General features: G+C 33.8%; 2 protein-coding genes across 6 annotated transcripts; both read right to left on the minus strand.

Annotated features, from left to right (window-relative positions):
- Window positions 1–91: 91 nt before the first annotated feature.
- Window positions 92–10,719, minus strand: PIP5K59B (Phosphatidylinositol 4-phosphate 5-kinase 59B). Of its 3 annotated transcripts, none has more exons than XM_036357657.2 (16): window positions 10,313–10,718; window positions 9,729–9,757; window positions 9,517–9,669; window positions 9,240–9,437; window positions 8,945–9,087; window positions 8,343–8,870; window positions 7,297–7,389; window positions 7,103–7,235; window positions 5,935–6,022; window positions 5,795–5,857; window positions 5,644–5,724; window positions 5,077–5,562; window positions 4,004–4,172; window positions 1,772–1,944; window positions 1,615–1,707; window positions 92–1,540 (listed from the first exon to the last, which is right to left on the minus strand). In XM_036357657.2, exons 1-16 carry the CDS (start codon window positions 10,404–10,406, stop codon window positions 1,536–1,538), a joined length of 2,529 nt encoding a protein of 842 aa, XP_036213550.2. In that variant the 5' UTR covers window positions 10,407–10,718; the 3' UTR covers window positions 92–1,535. The 3 variants fall into 3 exon arrangements, with proteins under 3 accessions (XP_036213550.2, XP_014090728.2, XP_069964050.1); XM_014235253.3 differs by having other exon boundaries at window positions 5,260–5,562; window positions 10,313–10,716; XM_070107949.1 differs by lacking the exons at window positions 92–1,540; window positions 1,615–1,707 and having other exon boundaries at window positions 1,799–1,906; window positions 10,313–10,719.
- Window positions 10,720–12,643: 1,924 nt separating this feature from the next.
- On the minus strand, window positions 12,644–17,360 carry LOC106617844 (uncharacterized). 3 transcript variants are annotated; one of them, XR_011395894.1, is made up of 8 exons: window positions 16,994–17,360; window positions 16,641–16,838; window positions 16,377–16,570; window positions 16,036–16,198; window positions 15,870–15,978; window positions 15,617–15,798; window positions 14,538–14,935; window positions 12,924–13,014 (listed from the first exon to the last, which is right to left on the minus strand). XR_011395894.1 is itself a non-coding variant. In XM_036357647.2 (7 exons), exons 2-6 carry the CDS (start codon window positions 16,708–16,710, stop codon window positions 15,609–15,611), a joined length of 726 nt encoding a protein of 241 aa, XP_036213540.1. In that variant the 5' UTR covers window positions 16,711–16,838; window positions 16,994–17,359; the 3' UTR covers window positions 12,644–13,014; window positions 15,607–15,608. The 3 variants fall into 3 exon arrangements, 2 of the variants coding, with proteins under 2 accessions (XP_036213540.1, XP_014090742.1); XM_036357647.2 differs by lacking the exon at window positions 14,538–14,935 and having other exon boundaries at window positions 12,644–13,014; window positions 15,607–15,798; window positions 16,994–17,359; XM_014235267.3 differs by lacking the exon at window positions 14,538–14,935 and having other exon boundaries at window positions 12,644–13,014; window positions 16,994–17,358.
- Window positions 17,361–21,831: the final 4,471 nt, after the last annotated feature.

Raw genomic sequence — 21,831 nt, forward strand, 5'->3', positions numbered from 1 at the left:
TTCCTCGAAATTGTTAGAATGTTTTTTGCCGCTGCAAATACAACAACATATTTATGGGCGAATCCATTTTGAGTAATTCTAATTGTTGGAATTTTAGTTTGGATTCAATTTACTTTAATAAGATTATTAAACATTTTCAAACTCTTTATAATAAATATTTATAATTTAGGTATATATGTACATACATCTTTGTAAATACTTATATATTTGTAATAATAGCTAATGTATTAAGTATTACGTAGGATATTTAAACACAATAAAGAATTCGACAATTTTTGTATACACATTGATTAGTCAATTAAAGGAAATACAATACTTTTACAATGCTTGCATAATGAACTTTAAGTTATTGATCATAATATTTTAATTTAACTTTCAACTTTTATGGGTATTAAGTTTGTTTGTATGTATGTATTGCTCGTTAAATGTATGCTTTATTCATATGTAGTTTTTGTTACCTTTAGAGAGTCCATAATAGAGTATTTATAAATGTATATATATATATATATATATACATATATATATACATTATATATATATATATACATATATATATACATTATATATATATATATATATACCTATATATATAAAATGTTTAAACAGGATATACATATGTATGATCAAGCTTACATAGAATGTTTAAGCTTTTAACTGAATTTAGTTTTGTATGTATGTAGCAAATTGTTTTCTTAGATATTATGACTATAATTATGATATATATATACATTTACATATAGTATATATGAACTATGTGTGTAGATTCGGATGTATTTATGTATATACATATTTGTTTAAACAATTTTGTATATGAGTATTACATTTGTGGATGCATTTCACAGCAAGCCAACTACCGATTAAACTACTGGTTAATTACCCAAGGGTTCTACTAGAGATTTCCGTTAAATTTTTTATGAGTTTCTTAAGGCCAAATTGACAAATCTAACCGAAACTCTTGTGTTCTTGCTGCGATATGTATGTAAGTGCACACAAACGAATTGCTTTAATACAAAATCAGTTTGATGTTATTGCATTTCCATTTATCTATACATTAGAGGGTGTTCTGTACTTTTTAAGAGGAAGGGGCAGAGTAGACAAATTGACAAAAAAAAAATAAGTGTGGAAGATTAAGGGAGCTAAGCAAAAGATAGCACATATGTATTAAGAACGAGTAATATGTATTTGTGTTCTTATTATTTGTGTGTACATGCGTTTTAAACACTTTAACCCTATCTGCGTCAGTATTATATTTTTTATTCAGGATTTCAGCATATATATTAATGTATGTTTGCTTGTGTCTAGTACTGCTATGAACCTATTTTGTAATCACTGGCATCTCTGAAGTGTAAGGTTAATAAACCTGAATAAGACTTCAAATATTCAATGCGTATGTTCTTTAAAGAATAGGTTTGCCCTCTTAAAGTACAATAGTACTTCTGTTGGTACTCAATCCCACGCACGAGTATTGCACATATCTGCTTGTGGTTCTTTGTCACAAATTTAACTCTTCCTTCAGTCCAGATTTACTTATTTAGTTAATCTGAAGGTAATAGATGGAAAAGGTGTAGTAAATTATATAAAATATGATTAAAATGAGAATATGTGTAAACTAACATCGAACCATTTCCGATGAAAGGGAGTTGAGTGTGTCTTCCACAGTTGCTTTATGTCGGTCAATTTTTGATGTGTTAATTGGGGAAAAGTTCTCTGTAAAGATAATGAAAACTAATCTCAACAGAAATATTCATCTAACTTACTGTATGTAGCTTACCAATATCACCACTGGAGCTGGAATCTGTAAAGCTTGGCGTTCCTTCTGTCCAAGTCGGTGTTGACCCCTCTCCAGAAGCTGGTGGTGTCCACGCCAATCCTCCACGGGATCCATATTGACTACTGGATGAAGTATCTACAGCCAAATATGTGTCTAAGTGTATTTCAGAAATGCTAAAATTGTACATAAAATAAATGATGTTGTAAAGGTGCGCTTTCGTATGAGCTTTCTAAAACTAAGCAAACAAATGAAGTGCGAAATAATATAATGCACATTACTATCTGAAAATGTTTTTTTTAAAAGTCTGGTAAATACGGCTAGACTAGTTCATAGCGTAATTCTTTCGACCCCATCACATTTGTCTTTTTGTAATAAGACCAAAGCCGTATTCATTTGAGGTATCAATGATGTTTTCGGTCACCCAACAAAATTTAATGAATTTTCGCAATGCTTTCTAGTGTTACTGGCTCTTCTGACCCTCCTGAACGAGGTGCATAATTGTTCTCGTACAGTTACAATATAATATGCAGGAATTTGGAGTAACACTTTTAAAGCCATTACTTTGCATCAACGTTGTTTTTTCAATTATGAATAATGTTTTATCAAAACCTGAAGTTGATTTTATTCACTTGTAACAAAAATAGCAGAGGTAGAGTCACTTTGAGATCAATTACTTGAGGATAAAATAATGAACTTTCGAAAGTATTCTAGTTAAGGTTAGTAATCTAAGGTAAAGTTACAGATTTTTGTTTGTGACGACTCCTCGGTTAAGCCAAAGATGTAGCGCTTGTAATATGCACATACAGTGATAGACAAAATAGTAGGGACGTCCAAATTAGCTTATTAAAAATTAATATATTCCACCTCATTAGAATTTCATTGTACACAAAAATAAGATCAAAATCAAAATGATTTTTAAACTAAGAATTTATGTTTTAGTTTTCATTGGATATAGGTATACTCTTCTTTTTGTTGTTGTAGCGGCAGAAAACATTCCTGAAGTAGTTTCGAGGAATGGTACCGAGTTGACAGTCCTTGGTCGGATAAAAATCCGGGCCCGTTCCGGTTACTTAGACCCGACTGTCGTGGGCTCCTTGACTAAGTGCGATTAATTCTGGTGATTGCGCAGACTAATCAATAATTTTAATTCCATTGTCTGAAGAACAATTTTTTGTTAAACCGCAAGGGTTTTGGGGACATTATCTTGCTGATATACCCATTTTAAAGGTATTTCCCACTTAGCATAATTTCTTCAAGTATTTAGACGTGAAAGTGTTTGTCCAAAATTTCCTTAATAAAAAATATTGGCCAACGCCAGGAGAGAAAAAACACGCCCACACCATCCGTTCCCACGACAGTCGGGTCTATGTAACCGGAACGGACCCGGATTTATTCCGGCCAAGGACTGTCAATCTCGGCAGAATTCTGCCGCTACAACAACAACAACAACGCCTACACCATAATGCATTTATCTGCATGCTTACACACTTTAGTGGTATATCGCGGATTATAAAATTGCGAACACTAAGTGCTGGCTTCTATGTCGATAAGTCCGCATTACGACCTATTGCCATGATCTGCAATATAAATTTGTTCAACTAATTTGCGTGTAATAGTAAGAGAAAACAATTGCAAATTTAGCTCAGATACTATTGCTGCATATCCTTTAAAAGGAGCAGGCGTTGATGTTATTTTTATAGGGTCAACATATATTTCTGTCGTTTTACGCGAATAAGTTGAAAAGTAGTTCAGAGACCATACGTCGACTCTTTTTTTCATTTCGCAATTTTTCAATAATTTCCTCTTTTGTAAAATACCTTGCACGTTCCATATCTAATTAAAATAATAAATCTTATGAAAATTAACTGCTTGTTATACAAATGTAAAACTGAACTTTACGGAAATATGCTAACAATGTATATTTTGTTGATAAAAAAAAAAGAATACAATTATAATTACCACACTAACCCTATCTTTTTGTTCATACGCTACGGCGGGTATGATTGGTTTTTATTTTGCCAATGATAATTTCCACAAAGCACTCAATAGTTCCCGTCCAAGGATCTCAAAGAATTTAACTAAATTTACATTTGCGAAAAATTATATTATAATATAACTCGTAGTATGGCATGGGTCGGTAATTATGTAAATGTAATCATACTGAAAATAATAAAAATGTTGCATGCCAAATTAAACTAGTGCAAGAATAACTATGAATTTTGTTAAGATTACCTGACAATATCGTCCTTTTGAGAGCCTCGATACGCTGGACCGACATTCATTTTACGCTCGTGAGAGTATTGCGATTTTCTACCAAAAGACGAACTATTTCTATTCGAACTGTCTTCAGAAATATCATCAAACGCGGGTGGAGGCGTTGAACTGCAAGAAGGTGCTGAGCCTAGCGATACATGAAAACAATGCATTAATCAATGAAAATTAAACTGGGTTAGGAGATAGGAATAAATAAAAGGGTACAAGGCAATGAGGCGATTTGCATATATTGGGACTGGAAAAGAGGGATGAAGAAGCAAGTAATGTAAACACACGGTTTTAATATTTGTTCATATATATATATATGTTTGAATTTATGTGTGAAAGCCTCTAACGACCTTCCATGCATTGTTGTTTTTAACAAGGGTCGTTCTTTTTTGTTTCTTGTTTTTCGTTTTGATTTTGCATATTGGATGGAATTGCAGGAGGTGGGTGAGATTTACGCGACTTAAACTTTGATTCTATTTCATTCCTAACTTCTACAAATGCAGTAACAGACTGCAGTAGATTTTCGTCCTGTTCAACCTCGAACCGTTCATCACGAAGAGCCATATCAGCGTATTGAAATATTTTTCTATGCTTGTTACTTTTTTGTTGAGATCGACGATAACTTTTCAGGTTTTCCGAGGAACGCGGGAATGGAATTTCAGGTGGATCTGCGTCAATAGGCGGAAAATTGTAAACAATCGAGCCAATCGATGGTCGTCCAGATCGTGACATAACACTGTTTTGGCGTTGAAGCACGTCGACGCGATGAAGTAAATTATACCGATATGACCTATGCGAACGAACCTCCGATCGAGCAGTGGAGTATGTTGATTTTATTGAATCGCTAGGTGCGATTGAGCGACATATTGTACGGTTTTTCGTCGGGGAATTCACCGAGTCAGGACTGAGGGGCCGCGATGGCTTGCGAGATGTAGCTAATGTTTGTATTTTGGGCGGAGGAGGCAGAGGCGGTGGCAAATCAATGTCAAACAAATCGTGTAACTCCAACCAATCTTGTACATTACTCGGTGAACGACACTCACCGAATCGGGGCAGTGGTTTCTCCATAACTTGCAAGGTGTTTTTTGCTTGAGGTAGTTTTTGTTCTGGGGTTTTTACGGTTTTAAATGTTGATGCTATTGTTGGTGAGGAGCTCTTGACGGAATGGTTCACTATGTCTGTTTGTATGCTAGTCTCTTTATTGTTGCTGCCGATGGAATATCTACCTGTATTGGAAACACCGCGCCCGACTTCGTTATGACCATCACTTTTCTTTCGCCGAGGTGAACCTCTAGGTGGCACAGGTGGGGGGACCTTAGACTTTGATGCACCACTGCCCGCATATTGAATAGATAATCGAGGGCCAACCATCGGAACAGCGGGGGTTGTGGAAGCGAGCGATGTAGACGATGTGGGTACATCAACACCAGAAGACTTCAGTCCAACTGACGGCTTACTAGATTGTGTGTGCGTCTTAGTGCCGGAAGTGTTCGGTGGATACGTAGGACGATGTTCGACGGCACATTCCGCTATGTGAAAAAGTTTGCAAATGTTAATTGTCACGAACATATACATACATATGAATATATATATGGTATATATTTACTTACAGCGATTTTCACTCTCATTTTCAATAGAACGCTGTATTGCTTTCGACAAACTTTTCCTTTTTGAAGGAGAGTGCTTGAGTGCTGAAATTTTTAAAACATGAACCCATATATGTGTGGCATTTTTGAGTATAATGATTCAAATGATTCTTACCAATATAACTGGTTACCAAAGTACGAAACTTTCTATGATTTCCTTTAATTTCCGGTAAATCCACTTTGATCGCAAGAAAATATTTGTAATTTTTTTTTATATGTGCATTATTATTCAAGGAATTTTTAAAAATAACTTACACGAAGGTATTTTTCGAAATACGGTTTTGGCCATAAAGTTTTGGAATCTTTGAGCATAAAATGATGGCCGGCACACTGATACAGTGTCCTGAAAATAAAAGTAAGTACAGTAAATTATGGAAACGCTTTGTATCTTCTAAAGTCAGTTTTGCTATAATTTATTTGCTATTGCTCTTTAGAATTGGATTTGTTTCATCAAGCGAATTGAATATTTGAGTACTTAAAATAATGTAACAGGTATTATCATCGTTATCTCCGTCCATCCGTCAATAATCCAACTCAAAGTTTAAAAATAAGGAAAAAGAAGAAAAAACGGTAACTTCGACTTCGCCGATGCCGAATATCCTTCAAATGTACATTTCTTATACCAACTATACTTGTATGTACAACTAAACCTAAAAACGTAATCGGTCAACGATTTACATCAAACGATTGATATATAAGTAAACAAGTCGAATTAAGGTTCCTTACTAAGGATAAAATAGCTTTTATGAATATCTTGGTGTTGATTTTGATCGGTCAGTAGATATGATAGATATATGCTATAATGGTCCGATCTGAACAATTTCCTCGGTGATTGTACCGTTGCCTTGGGCAATAATCTATTGCGAATTTCGTGAAAATACTTTGTCAAATAAAAAAGTTGTCCTTCCAAGAACTAGATTTTTGATTGTTCATCTTGTATGACAGCTATATGCTATAGTGGTCCGATATCGGCGCTTCCGACAAATAAGCAGCTGATTAGGGTGAAAAGAACGTGTCCAAACTTTCAGTGTTCAGTATATAATAACAATTATATGCTTAAGTTATTGTTGCTGTGATCCAGTTATCCCCCTTATGATAACGAGTACCAAGTTGTTCTATAAATATTCTCTATGGACGATATATGAACGGACAGGAGAAAACTGAACAGCTTCGAACCTGAATTCAAAGCTTGAGAAACAAGTAAGAAAAATTATAATCATTAGTAATAGTAACAATTCTCATCCAAACTGGGTGTACGTGTCTATTTCAGATAAAATAAGATGTCGTTAAGTAAATCATGTAAAATTACAGTCCTGATATAATGGCAGTACCATATCACTATGACTAATTTTACAAATGCGAAGAAAGCTTTTATGACCCACTCTACCGATTAGATCTGTGATTTGTTATGTTAAATTCTTACCCCATCATGTATGATACTCTTGAAAGTATGCTCAAGTTTCTTCTTCAATCTGTAAGACTGTAATATATCAATTATACCGATGTAGAGAAGGAGACGTTCGCCTTTTTCACTTCGGGCAGGAATTCCACCAGGTCTAATAAATAAGAAAAATAATAATATAGCCAGCGCATTAAAATAGAAGCAATTATACTAACGGAACATCATCTTCGTCGTCTATAGGCTCGCTCTCGGCTTGAATGCTTTCCATTGCTGTAGAATGCGCCACTAGACGTTGTCGATTTGCTGATCTAAAAAACAAAACGAAATTCGGTGTGGAATCGTTATAAAAATAACTATATGTATGCTTACAGTATCATATATTATTTAATAAATTGTTTATTTTTTTGTGTCTACCTGTTTAAGTTTATTCTTTTAAAATTTAAAAATATATTTTTCTTCCTTAATTCCGTTTGTTTCAATACCAATAATCAGACATTTTCAACAGCTGTTGCTGGCGTTAGGTTCTTTTTCTATCATTTTTTATTAAATTTTTTAGTTTTTTGATTGATGTTATTATCTCCAAATTTCTCTTAACAATTTTAAATATTTTAAGAAAATAAATTGTTATACCATTATAAAGGAAAATAATCAAAAACTACAAAAAACGTTAACTGGAACTGCACCGAAGGTATAATATAATACCATTCATCGACCAACCGAAACCATTTTTTTTCAAGCCACGTTGTTTGATCTAAACGACTTTTATACATATTTTATGAAGAAAATGACATGTGCTAAATTTCAGAATGATATCTCAAACCAAGTCTTATTTTATGAGCAAACAAGGTTCGATTTTGGTCTGAAATAATTCATACAACAAAAAATTGGTTTGAACGTTACATTTGATCTTACATTCAACATTGTTCTTTACTGCCATCATTTATATATATGAATGTATTTATATGATTTAATTTTTTTTCCAAAAAATTAGATTATTTAAGATTAGATATTCTGCTAGCACGTTAGACTCGCGGATTGAAATGGTATTAAAGAAGATATCAACAATTTTAGAAAAAGTTGTTTGTTTTCAATATGACCTCGACAAATAATGTTAAGCCCCAAAATGTTTTTCTAGTATAAAGTATTCCGTATTCAACAAAATTTGAAATGCATATAACGTTCCTAACTACATACATATGAGTCTATCTCAATCAATGTAATGCTTATGCCTACGTACATAAAGTTTATTGGGTGAACTTACTTATTACGATTTATGCCCACCGATGATTCTCTTTCCCGACCTTCCGATCCACCAGTGGCTTCTCCATCCCCATCTGGATTGTCCTCAAGATCGGAATCCTCAGCAATGGGAACTTTTGATTTTTTACTTTCACTTTTCTTTTCTTTGCTTGCCTGATCCAAATTATGAACTCCAACTAAAAGCGAATAATCCATAATCTTGAATGATTCCAAAACCGTACAGTCGCGTTGAATTGTTTTGATAAGTGCGCTATATGTTTCGGCTTCTAGAAACAAACCATTTGGATGATGTTCCATAAAGTCAAGATCTTTATAAGTTGGTGATTTTTTTGAACGTTCCCCTTTTGAAGCTTTTCTCTTGAACGTCGATCCCTTTAAATCATATTTCAAATGCATTTTAACTGATGAGGGCAAGAGATTGTTCATAACAACCAATCGAATGTTTTTACTAGTACTCGTCTGTAGGCAGTAAAGACCAAAAAATTTTGGCAATAATGTACGCGGATTTTGATTCAAATTCATGTAGTATCTACCGCATATATAGTAAGATAAATAGGGTAAGACTTTGTATAAAGACTTTTGCTTATAAAATATTGGACATACCCAGGCAAAAGCTTTTGCAAAAACTCTCCTTCTTTGTGTTGAACAGTTTTAATTATGAATTCATCATCAGCCGTCAAATAAAAGATAGAACCAGATGCACCCGGATTGGATAACTCTCTCAGCGGTGCTGAGCACATGGACATCTAAATTTTTGGAAGGATATTTAACATATTATTAATAATAACATTATGCCTTAGGGCGTGACTATAAAGTTCGACTTATTATTTTGGATCATAGGAGTTAAATATACATACTTAATTTCATCATAAAACTAAATTAATAAATATCTTCTCACCATAAAATCATCTGGTTGTATTCCGAATAAATCCCTAAAATACCGAAATGCAATAGGCGCATAAATTTTATATCTGAATTCACTATAGTGGTGGGCTGGCGTAAGGCTTGATCCTTCTGGGGGGAAAGTAATACTTTCAATTTCGAAAAAGTCCATCATTAAAAGATCACGTTTCGGCTTAGATGCCAGGCTTCCGACCTGAAAAAAATATTTCATTTAACTACGTTTCAATAAATATTTGGAGCTAAATATTCTCGCCATATAAAGCAATACTTACCGTATGTTGAATGCCCAACTGGATAGAGCCCATTATCTGGCTAGTTTGAATTTTTTTATAGGTAATCTCCCCACCTTCTCCAACGCGCCGATGACCAATCTTGCGCTCCTTATCCCCTTTGTTTCCATAACGAGATTGGCGATGCTGATTAATCTAGAGCAACAATACTTCAAAACTGTGTTTACTTTATTTAGATAAAGATATTTACTTACATCTGAACTCGAAGATGGATTATTTTGATCTGTGAATATAAAATAGTTTTCTAAATAATATCAAATTCTTTATCAAAATATTTAATGTTGTGAACTCTATGCACATATGTATATATGCATATTAATGTTTGTACTCGTATATTGTCTAAAAAGTTTCAATAAAGTTTGTATTTGCAACAATAACTTTTACCTTGATAAGGAAAATTTTCCCCAAATACCAATGGGTTTGACTACTTTCCGATTTATTTAATTTCTTGTTTATCGTATTAATTTGTTTCAAGGTACCAAAAACCCGCATTGATTTTTTAGACCATTCCAAGAAATAAAATTTGTCAGTCGTACATATTCGCTTACGATTAGACTGTCGCAAATTTTTATATATAATATATGATAATAAATTCTCTTAATGAATATATCCGCTTTGCAATTTTAGATATTTGTGCGTAAAATCACCGAATTCCTATTAATACGCCCGTATGTAGCACCCAAACATAAAAATGCATACATAAGTACATTGAAAAGTATTTCGTAAGCGCCCCTAGGGTGCATGTGTAAAACTCATAATGCTGGAATGAAAAAATTACCATCTTTAATAAAATTTGAATTCTCCGCCGTTTTAGTATTGGACGTGGTTGATAGATCCTGATCAAAGGAGTTGATAGCATCTCCAGAAGCCATTTGACCGATGTCGTTGGTTGTGTTACTTTCACCAGGCACAAACTGAACAGGTACGAGGAGACGTTCATTTCATCTCTTGGCCTTGTAAACTTTGCTAAACCCTTAAGTTTTGCCTATAACTCCTACCAAGTAATCTGCCTTTTTTTTAGATCAATAACTGTGTTAGTACAAATGATAATTGTACTTTTTTTAACAAATAGAAAACCACTTTGAATTTATAAAATTTTAGTTAACGCATTTACTACAAAATTGCCATCCGTTGGAAGCTAAGAAAACTGTCTACTTACATACTTTTAGGCAGAAAGAACTAACTTCCATAGAGACTGCTGGAAGTGCAAAACACCTCGATTGTTGCTCATGTCGCATGACATCTAAAATTCCTCAACTGAATTAAATGAATGGAGTAGATAATAGAGTTGCCACATTCTTCATATACAATTAGGAATATGTATTAAGGTTAGGTTCGGTCAATGTATGAATGTGTATGAATTTATTTTGCTTCGTAAATAATTATATCCAATTTTTGTTTGATGATAATATTTTATTATTTTTTATTTAACTTTTGATCTAAGGCTTAGAACAATTAGTGGTCCTTGTCAATTAGAATTGTTTAATTATAGAACATCTTAATTTCTCAACTTTTCGCAAGATTTAAGAATTGTCTGTGAAGATAAGGTTGATAAAGTGCTATGTGAGATTTTTCAGTTGAACATAAATACATAAGAATTAAAGTTAGGTAATATTTACAAAAAAAAAATATTTATATATGGAAAGATTAATACAAAGGAAAGAACAAGTATATGTTCCAAAGATAGATTTTTTAAATATAATATTAAGCAAAAAATAAGGAGATATCAGAATATTGCTAGGTATAAATAAAAATTATATTACTGATAATCATATCTTTAAAATTATTGTTTTGACTCAAGAAATAAAAAATACGAGTTTTTGGTTCACAATTCGGATATATATATATATATATATTGATATCACACATCTGATATGTATATGTAAGTGTTATTCTTATATGTGTTATTCAAATTTAAGAACTTAACCATATTGTATACTAATGAATGACGAGTTATTTATATTTAAAGCAATCTATACCCTATTATATATTTAAAAATTATTTTATTTTCAGTTTATTTTAGTAGATAAACTCAAAGATGTGGATAATTTTGATTGATTATGATATTTTTTGGGTCCTTGTCGGACTGGCATATTCTCAAACGAATATGGTTCCATACATTTTCCAGGATATTGATGTTGATACCTTATCCCTTGAATACGCACAATTAAGTCAACACAAGGATATTAAAAGGCTCCCCAATCATAATAGGTCCGCCACCGTGTTTTACTCTTTTCACAGTTTACCTGTGGTTTAGGGTTATGTTTGGAGGACGCCTTACATACGATTTTGCATCGGATTGGAACTTAGATTCGTCACTTCAGAGTACTCTATAGAGTATTGAGGATTTTTCTTTAGCATTTCCTTTGCAAATCGTAACCGCTTCTTAATATTTTTGTTTTGACACGAGTGTTTTTTTTTTGGCAATGCACCCCCGAAGGCCCGACTCCTATAAGCGCCTTCTTATTGTACTTGCTCAGATTTTTTGATTAATTTGATGTCCAATTTCAGCCTTTATTTCACGCGAAGTCATGAACGGGTTGTTTTTGCTCATCCTACAAATTATCCTGTCTTCTGCAGGACTGGTTTTTCGAGGCTTGGGCTTCCTGGTAGGGGTTTCAAACTTCTCTGTTTTTTATACAAATGAATAGCTCTAAATATCATATTTTTGGAGCTAGCGAACCTTTGTGCGATAGCTGACATTGACAATTTTTCTTTTTGAAAGCATCTCACAATTAACTCCCTCATTCTTGGAATTCATGACTCTGTTTTGCCCAATCTAATGATTAAAACGTATTAAGTTTCTCCCAGCTACTAACAAGTTTCTAATTGCGTGGCCAGCTAAGAAGCTCAAACTGGGAAATAATTTTAATTTTTATAATAACCAGTCGGCAAAAGAGACGTGTTTGTTTAGCAACACCGTTCATCGCCGACACTATGAATAACTGTACTCATAATATACAGTACGCGTCTTACCTAAGTATACAGTTATTTGATTTTTTTTAGCATGTCGTTTCTAATTTTAAGTGCACCACTGTATACTCTATTCAGAGTTCAAATATAAGAAGTGATTGACATGATTTTCGTGTGTTATTAAAAGTAAAAAAAAATCGTAGAATTTAATTTATTAAGTTTACAAATGTAAATGTTTATAAGTGATACTATTTAATAAATAAAAACCCGTCCATTTCGATCTAAACTATGTGTTTTGTTTTCGTATTTATTAATGTTCAGTACACGTCCGTACTTATACATAAAAATATGAATATGATTTTTAATTTTTCTTGTTATGACATTTACATGCATTTACAAAATAAGCACTTTTAAAAATACCGCGAAATTCAGTTTTCATTAAAATCTAAACAAAAATATTCTAAGTGAACAAAAATGTTCTATCAAACTAACTGCTCAGTGTTAAAGATGCAATCGATATTACTACGGCAACTGTAGTCCACTTGCGTTGTATATTTGTCGCTTTATCTGCAAAAGAAAACGACTATATATGTAAAACATATTATATTTTATCAATATACATATAAAAAATATTTTTTAATTAATCTTTTGGTTTTTGTAAACGTAGCTAAATGGTGTATCAACTACTTATTGGGATTGTATTATTTGTTTCATAAAAGAAAACGATCACATATGCATATATACATACATACATATCATATATGAGATAATTGAAAGAATGTCGTTTATATGTTTAAATGCATTAGAACTGGATAATACCAAAGCAGAGAGCTTAGAAGAATTTTTGTTTTTCAGATTCCCCGCTGTTAAGAACGCGAGATATGTTAGTTAAATTCCTTGCTTGTGAGGTGAATTCCCCGGTTGAAATTTTACAAATGTTCGCTGTCGAGCACGTACCAGAGAATGTTAATAAATAGAAAAGGCGCAAATGTTAAAAATTACTTATTCGAGATTTTCACAAGAATGTTAATGAATATTCATTCTCTCTGGTATAAATTATTATTATATAATTATTAACATTCTCTGCCTGCACCTTCTCGTTCATTTACGTTCTCTGCCTTATCTTTAAATTTACTTTCTTTGATGGCATTGAAAAAAGTATTAACAGTTTGATAGACACTGCAAAATTACAACCACAAAAATAATAGCCTGAAACTATGCAGCAAATGCTTCAACTATCTATCCTGCAAAAGTGCCCAAAAAACTATGCAGCTAAAAGTATCAACTTCTATGCCATCATTCATATCAAATTTACTCAAACGCATCCTTAAAGAAAGTGAAAACACCACGTGTGGCTAAATAATAAATACACATTAAATTAAGAAGTGATAAATAAATATAGTTTGAAGAACTAAAAAAACAACGCTTTTAAAGCACTTCAAACAAAGACTGAATTATTGTATTATAATGAGAAAAGCGTGGGATGGCTTGTGCCATTTTCGTTTATCGAGCAACTGAGCGTTGCCTCGTATACGTAGACATATGTGACTAAATTGACTCAGCTCGTCATGCTGATAATTTATATATGTATATGCTTTATAGGGTTTTAGACGTTTCCCTCTGGGTGTAACAAACTTCGTGGTACATTTACTGTTCAGGATACAAAAATGAGTGATGAGAAGTCAAAGGATATAAAGTTCAATAGTCTTAGAAAATTTTATATAATAAAGGTCTAATATCTAACATAATAATACTACAAAAATGAGTGATGAGAAGTCAAAGGATAGTAAATTCAGCAGTCTTAGAAAATTTTATATAATAAAGGTCTAATATCTAACATAATAATACTAGAGAAACTTAATTTTTATTAACTTTTTGCGGTATTTGTAATATAAACTATAAAACAAAAAGGAAAGGGCGTGTTTAATTTTGAAACAAGTACATAATGAACACTAAAGCAATTTAGATTTCCTTTTGATACCTTTACTAATTATAATTGAATAATTTTCTTTTAAGATTCTATCTACGGTCATAATACGGTAAAAATAAATCCATTAATTTCGCATGAAATTGAATGCTTTAGTTATTACTTTTCGTATCCAGCCTTATTAAAATGGTTCCAAACGTTCTTATGTGCAATGTTTAGGTCCTGGACAATCGTAATCGATGTTTGGACTCGACGATTTCCATTATTTGATCGATTTTTTCGATAATTGGTCTTTCAGATCGTGGTGTGCACATGATTAGCTGTTACACTATCAGGACCATAAATTTTCAGCCGCCTGGCTTGCGCTTTTGCCCTTATCTTAGAAAAAATGTAAAACATAGATATTTTCTCTTTGCTAGTGTCCATCTTTGATGCGGGCTCAAACAAAACATCACAAAACTGACAGGAAAGTTTTTTTAGTACAAAATGTCATCTTTTTAACGCCATTTAGCCGAGCCCGATCGGGCTTATATAACGCGAGATACAGATAAATAACGCCATCTATGGGAAAAAGAATGGATTTCTTTTTACTACACCTGATATCGTTGTTTCTACTTCTTAATCATCACCAACCAAAGCCTAGCGAATGTAATCAAAATGTACATAATTTTCCCCAACAGGAGAAGAAATCAAAAGTAGTTCACAGTATTCTAATTTTTTTTTTTTTTTTGAAGGCAAGCAAACTTTTTGTTTCAATAACAACATAAAAAACTATGAAAAAAAGTAAATAAGTGTTATAAACTATGCTAACAACTGCATAAATTTCATTAAATTATATAATATATAAATTAAAGTAATTAGGAGTAATCTACAAATATTGAAATTATATTCTTGATTACTACCGAATATTTTTGTTAATACTAAATATTGTAATATGGACTTTGACTTATTAGGATTATCCAACCAAATAATTGTTTAAATTATTAATCGTAAATAAATTTACTAGCTCTGCATGTATAGCTCAGGATGCATATGCAATGTAACACAATTTTTGTTAAGGAAATATAGACGTATGGTGTGTCTCATTCATGGAAGTTATATAGTTTACTTCTTTATATGTATATATAAGAATTTCAAACCATAAATATATATGTATGTTTTGAGATGGTTAGGGAACAATTTTTTTCAATATGTCTTTATAAAAATCCTTGAATGTTATAAAAAAATCTTACCTCTACTTACCATAGAAAATTGTTTCTCTCCTCTTAGTATAATTGGTACCAAGTAGGAAAAATGCACAAGTGATCGGTGTAGGCGATTCCAATTTATCCCGTGGAATTCTCGTTCTGACTGTCGTACTATACAGACCGCTTGAGTTCTGATCAGTATGTGTCAGAATTGAGTCTATTATCTTTGTATCAAACCTACGAAAAACCAGAACAGTAAAAGAAGAATTAAGTAACTGAGATATAGTAATCGTGCAGAGTTCACCTACATTACAGAAAGTTTGGGTTGGGGAAATACATTTTGCACCGCGCACATTATATCTACGCCACTTTGTTCTCCATCCATTTTCGTTTCTAGCACGAAATCGGACTCAGGAACTGTTGAAAAAGCTTGTGAATATAACTGAAAAATATGACTTCCAAACAATTACATACCAATAATTTGAAGACGGGCACTTTTCTTATCTGTGGACTCGAACGTTTGTACGGTGCATGTGTACTCCCCAGTCATATTCCAATCCGGTTTCTTTATAGTAATAACACCAGGACTGCCTTCCATGGTGAATATTTTGGTGTCTATTTTGGACTTCATTATGCCCTTGAAGTATTTGGGATTGAATTTGAAATGTCTGATTTCATATCGCTACAGATTAAACTACAAGCAACAACTATTTTGTCTATTTTATATACATATGTATATATAACATAATATTCTCTGGTAACATTTTGTGTAACTTTAAGTTAATACCAAGGTAAATCAACTAACAAATTCTTACCATGGCAAAACCTTTCACTGATGGTATCCATTGGTAAATGGAGTGATTGTTGAATAACCACTTTAACACGAATCCTTTTTCGCGCGGCTCTACCTCGTACTCGCAATCCAGCACCAGGGGATCAGGCTCGGTATTTCGATCCAAAGTGTACGTGTGAGGGACTTTTAGATTTGTTATCCGAACCGAATTGGTAACTTAAGGAATTTTCGATGTTATCAATGCCAGTTCATATTATTATATATAGGGAACTTTAACACTACTTACCTGAGAGCAATGTCAGCCATGTAAGTGTGGAAATGCACAAGGACCATTTGTTCGCCATCAGCACCAGCATTTAAGGGATTATTGTCGCCCACGTACAATTCAGTGCACTAATGCAGCGCGTTCGTTGCACCGTTTGGAATGGGGGAGCGACCAAGCGAGCTGCTTACTTCGCAACTTTCATGCTTTTAAATTCACTAACTGGATAAAGACAATCGTTCACATTAGCAAATATACACCTTGGTACATATGTAATTATGTATGTATGGTATATATGCAATGCGCGTGTGTTAGCGGTGTTTAGCTTACTGGATTTACTTAAATACTTATAAGATTAACCTAATATACGCGTATACCTAAAGTTTAAAGTTGCTCTTCACCACATAATTAGGCTTTCGAATTGTTCGAGTATCGATGTTGGTCGTCTTAACTTTCGAGTATGTATGTAAGTTTGAGTTTTTCAAATGAGTATCTGTTTTCGTGCAACGGATCCGACTTATGTTTTATATAAATTGTTACTTCTGCACAAACTATCCGTTAATATAGTTTGTGTTTATTTGTGCCTAGTCCTTTGGCTTTTTCTACTGTTATTTTCACTTTCGCCATCCATTCACTCCACGTTCGTATAAATTTTCGTGTGAAAAATCGACTTTTTAACTTTGAGCAGGTAAGTGGGTATGGAATTGTTATACTTGTGGGTACACAATAGTGTTGCTTTCTTTTTGCTTGTATTTGCTTGCAGTTGTCTTCTTTCCAAAAGCTTTTGACGGATAGATTACTCCACCGTTCTGCGCATACTCGCAACAAGTTCCATATATTTAGCGTAGGATAAAGCTTTTTATATTGTTTTCCAAAAAACAGCGCTGCATTTGGTTGTTCATAAGTATCTGATTGCGATTTCCTCCACATCTTCCCTTTCCGGGACAATATATTTTTGTTATTTATAATTATGAAAAACTATCATTGGAGTAGGACTGGCTTATTGCAAGGCAATTATTAAAGCGAGTTGAACGATAAAACTTGATAATTAATTGAAATATCTAATTGAAGGGAAATTTCGACATCATGCAACAGTTTTAAATTACTATAACACATTTAATAAAATTTGTTATTGAATTTATTAGTTTGAAAGGAAATTTATTCCAAGTTTCCTTATTCTTTAATTATGGAAGATTTCCGAGCATTAATGGAGTTATATTCTCGTATTCCGACATAAATATTTTTGCCATATAATTTCAATAAAATTGCGATCTGATAAATAAGTTGGTAAATCGAAAATAGCATATAATATTAATATAAAAAAAATACTTACATATATATGATTTTCATGAATATTTGGCTTCTGGAAGGTAATTTTTACATCTCCAACAATAATCAGCTAGCATTCTTGTGCTCCATTTTTCTTGATATGGCTTCTCCATTAAGGAAATGTGCTGATGGAACCTCTCGCCTTGTTCGACCCTCATAGCACCCAAATTTTCCGAGAAGACATACAGATGAGAGTTCAGCATATGTTTTTTTTTTTTAAGAACATATTACACCCCAAAGCTTTATATGACATTGTAAGTTTTCAAGTTAAGTCTTTGTATGTTATGTAAGTGTTTGTAAATGGCATATGTCTGGGATCTTGTTCAGCGCAACCTAATAGCCATCTCGCACACGTTACACAACATTTATGTGGAACGCAGAATGTATTTTGATTCCTTACAGGAAATCCAAAATCTAAATAGCACTGTTCAATTAATAACGTGAAATTAAGACGCTGAAATTTAAAAGTTAATTCTTCACACACCGAACAAAAACTACTGTCATCGTTCAAACACCTTCGTGGCATGATTACGATGTAATAAACATATATAAGATGTAAGTTAGTCGAATGCAATAGATTACAGTGGTATAAATAAAGTTATTTAAAAAAAGACATGTACATATATGAGGTCAGAAATAAATATGTAGTTTTCAGAAAAAACTGCACTTGATTGAAACAAAATTATTACCATACATATATTGGTAATGAGGATATACCAACATAAACAAAAATCATCACAAACTTAGTGGGATAAAAACAGTCTTTACCAGTGTTATTCACGAGCTATAACTGAATTGAATTGTTCTAATTTTTCGTTTTAAAAATTAGCTGTGTAATTATCTGTCAAATCAATGGCATACATTTTCGACTGAAATTAGTTGTAGTTCGTAATACCAAAAAAGAGTTTGTTTTGTCTAAATTTGAATTACTGTAAGTTCAATTCTTGTGAGTGGATTGCAAATCGTAATAGGCATATAGGTTTGGATACATTACATGGCAATGACCTCATAGTGGTAGCAGTAGCGAAACATCTAGATGCCCTCCGGGTCAAATGCAATGATTGCATAAATGGTATACGGCGGTGGTTCGCAACCATGAGTCTAGAGTTGGCTGAGCAGAAAACAGAGGTCTTGCTCATTAGCTCCAGGAAAATTGAAGAAAAATTATCGCTCAACATAGGAGAATGTCAGATAACTTCACAGCCACAGCTAAAGTATCTTGGTGTAATATTGGACTCAAGGCTAAAATTTAAAGAGCACTTGGAAAACACGACGGGTAAAGCAAATAAAATCTATAATTCTTTATCTAGAATGATGGCAAATAGAGGCTGTGTGCGTTCCAGTAGACGATTTTTAATAGCTAAGGCAATGAAATCCGTTATACTGTATACGGCTCCAATATGGATCTAGGCGCTAGACACTGCAATACGCGTGATAAGTGCTTTCCGAACCGTAGCAAGCGACGCTGCGGAGATATTAGCCAGTATGATGCCCCTTGACATCCAAGGAAATGAATTCGCGCGCTTATACTAGCTAGCGGAGCCCTCTACAGCAACAAAAAGAGAGGAAAGAACCAAGAGCATTACGCTGTGGCAGCAACGGTGGCAAGCCTTATCCAAAGGACGGTGAACTCACAGACTGATACCAGACATCAGACCGTGGATAGATAGACAGCATGGGGACCTGGATTTCCAACTGACCCTAATGCTAAGTGGACATGGGTGCTTTAGAAGCTACCTTTACAAATTTCGTCATAACTACAGTCCGTACTGTCCGACGTGTACAGAGTGTATAGAATACTCTGTACATGTTTTTTACCATTGCCCTCGGTTCTCAAGTATAAGAGAAAATCTGAAAACCACACTTGGTGGTAGTTTCTCGGTGGAAAATTTGACAGCACTTATGCGTGAGTCCTCTATTAAATGGAAAGCAGTCAGCAAAGCGTCAGCTTTGATAATGAGAAGATTGATACACTTATAACAGATTAGGAGTCAGTCAGTCTGTACCGTAGAGGAGACTTAAATGTCTTCTTCTCTCCCATGAAGTAATACTTTGTCCAGTGGTTCCGTGGGAGAGATTTGGGTTGGGAGTAGGTTAGGTTTAGCGGATTAAAGTTCCGCACTTCGGCTTTCGATGCTTCCCCCTACTATAAAAAAAAACATTACATGGCAAACTGGAAAATAAAACTTGCCAAAAAGTCGCAGAAACTATCTTGCGACTGGTTGTGGACCGTCCCAATAACAATCATTAATTCTCTTGAAGGAAAGCATGTTGTAGCTCATCCAAATCAGAAGAGAGCAAGTTGTGGCAAGTGGCCAAGCCTTTAAGTGGAAAATATACCACTGGAGACTGCTCATTTGCTTGAAGCCTTGCTCTTGTATAATATGTATGTCGGTAGTGACACCCCATCCGTGGAGACGGAAAGGATGAAGCTCCTTGCCAATCAATCCGAAACGCAGAAGCAGATTAAAAAAAAGCCAGTTGGAGAGAGCTGCATACAAAAATTATATTGTAAATAGAGAGAGGTCTGATATCGGCGGTTTCGACAAATAAGCAGCTATATACAAAAAGTTTTGGCCGTTGATCAATAGCAGGACGGATAGTTTCAATAGGTATTGACTACGCTGCTCGAAACAATTATTTTTGAGACTTTCCAAATTTCTGTGGGGTATTCGAGAGGTCATGTTCTCCAATTCGGTCCACAAACTGTAGTCCAATGGATGCAAATCTGGACTTCCAGACGTCCAATCATCTTCAGTTATGAAACCAGGAATATTGCTTTTAACCCTGCGCTAAATGCCTTGGGTCTTTCAGACTCACATCAACTTTACAACGTAAATTTCTTATAACGCAGTTATCCTACCTAAGTGATGTTACATGTACCTTCTTAGCAAAAGTGATATTACAGATTCCTGGAATCAATTAAGCAATTACTTGTATAGAGCTGTTGAAAAATGGCTGTGAGCCTGTCAGACCCATGGCATTAATTATTACAAGTTTCGCTGCCGCATTTTTATACTCTCCCTTGTGGCTACAGAGTATAATAGTTTTGTTCACCTAACGGTTGTTTGTATCACTTAAAACTAATCGAGTTAAATATAAGGTTATATATATATAAATAATCAGGATGACGATACGAGTTGAAATCCGGGTGACTGTCTGTCCGTCCGTCTGTGCAAGCTGTAACTTGAGTAAAAATTGAGACATCTTTATGAAACTTGGTACACATGTTTCTTGGTACCGTAAGACGGTTGGTATTGCAGATGGCCGTAATCGGATCACTGCCACGCCCACAAAACGGCATTGATAAAAAACAAATAAATTGCCATAAATAAGCTCCACAATAAGATAAAAGACAGTTATTTGGTATACAGGACCAGATTAAGGAGGGGTATCTGCAGTTAATTTTTTTTTTAAGTAGGCGTGGTCCCGGCCCCTAATAGGTTTAATGTGCATATCTCCTAAACCGCTAAAGCTATAATAACGATTTTAGCACCTCTATCGACAGGGTGCAAATGGATGACAACTCCGCATATAACGGTACTGTTAAAAACTACTAAAAAAGCAAGCACTAAACACGCCAGAGACATTAAATTTTATCTTTGTGATGGTATGAGCTGAATTTATAGTAACCGACTTCAATATTGGACAGTGGGCGTGGCACCGCCCACTTTTAGGTGAAAACCCATATCTTGGGATCTGCTTAACCGATTCCAACCAAATTCACCACCACCATTTTAAAGTCTCTCTGATTCTTTCACTTTCCACTATGCAAATCAAGCAAAATATATAAAGAAATTTCAAATGAGTATACCGTTTGACTTTGCGAGAGTATAAAATGTTCGGTTACATCCGAACTTAGCCCTTTCTTACTTGTCAACGTTTA

This window comes from Bactrocera oleae, chromosome 4 (assembly GCF_042242935.1).
Source record: "Bactrocera oleae isolate idBacOlea1 chromosome 4, idBacOlea1, whole genome shotgun sequence".
In the NCBI taxonomy this organism is placed as follows: domain Eukaryota; kingdom Metazoa; phylum Arthropoda; class Insecta; order Diptera; family Tephritidae; genus Bactrocera; species Bactrocera oleae.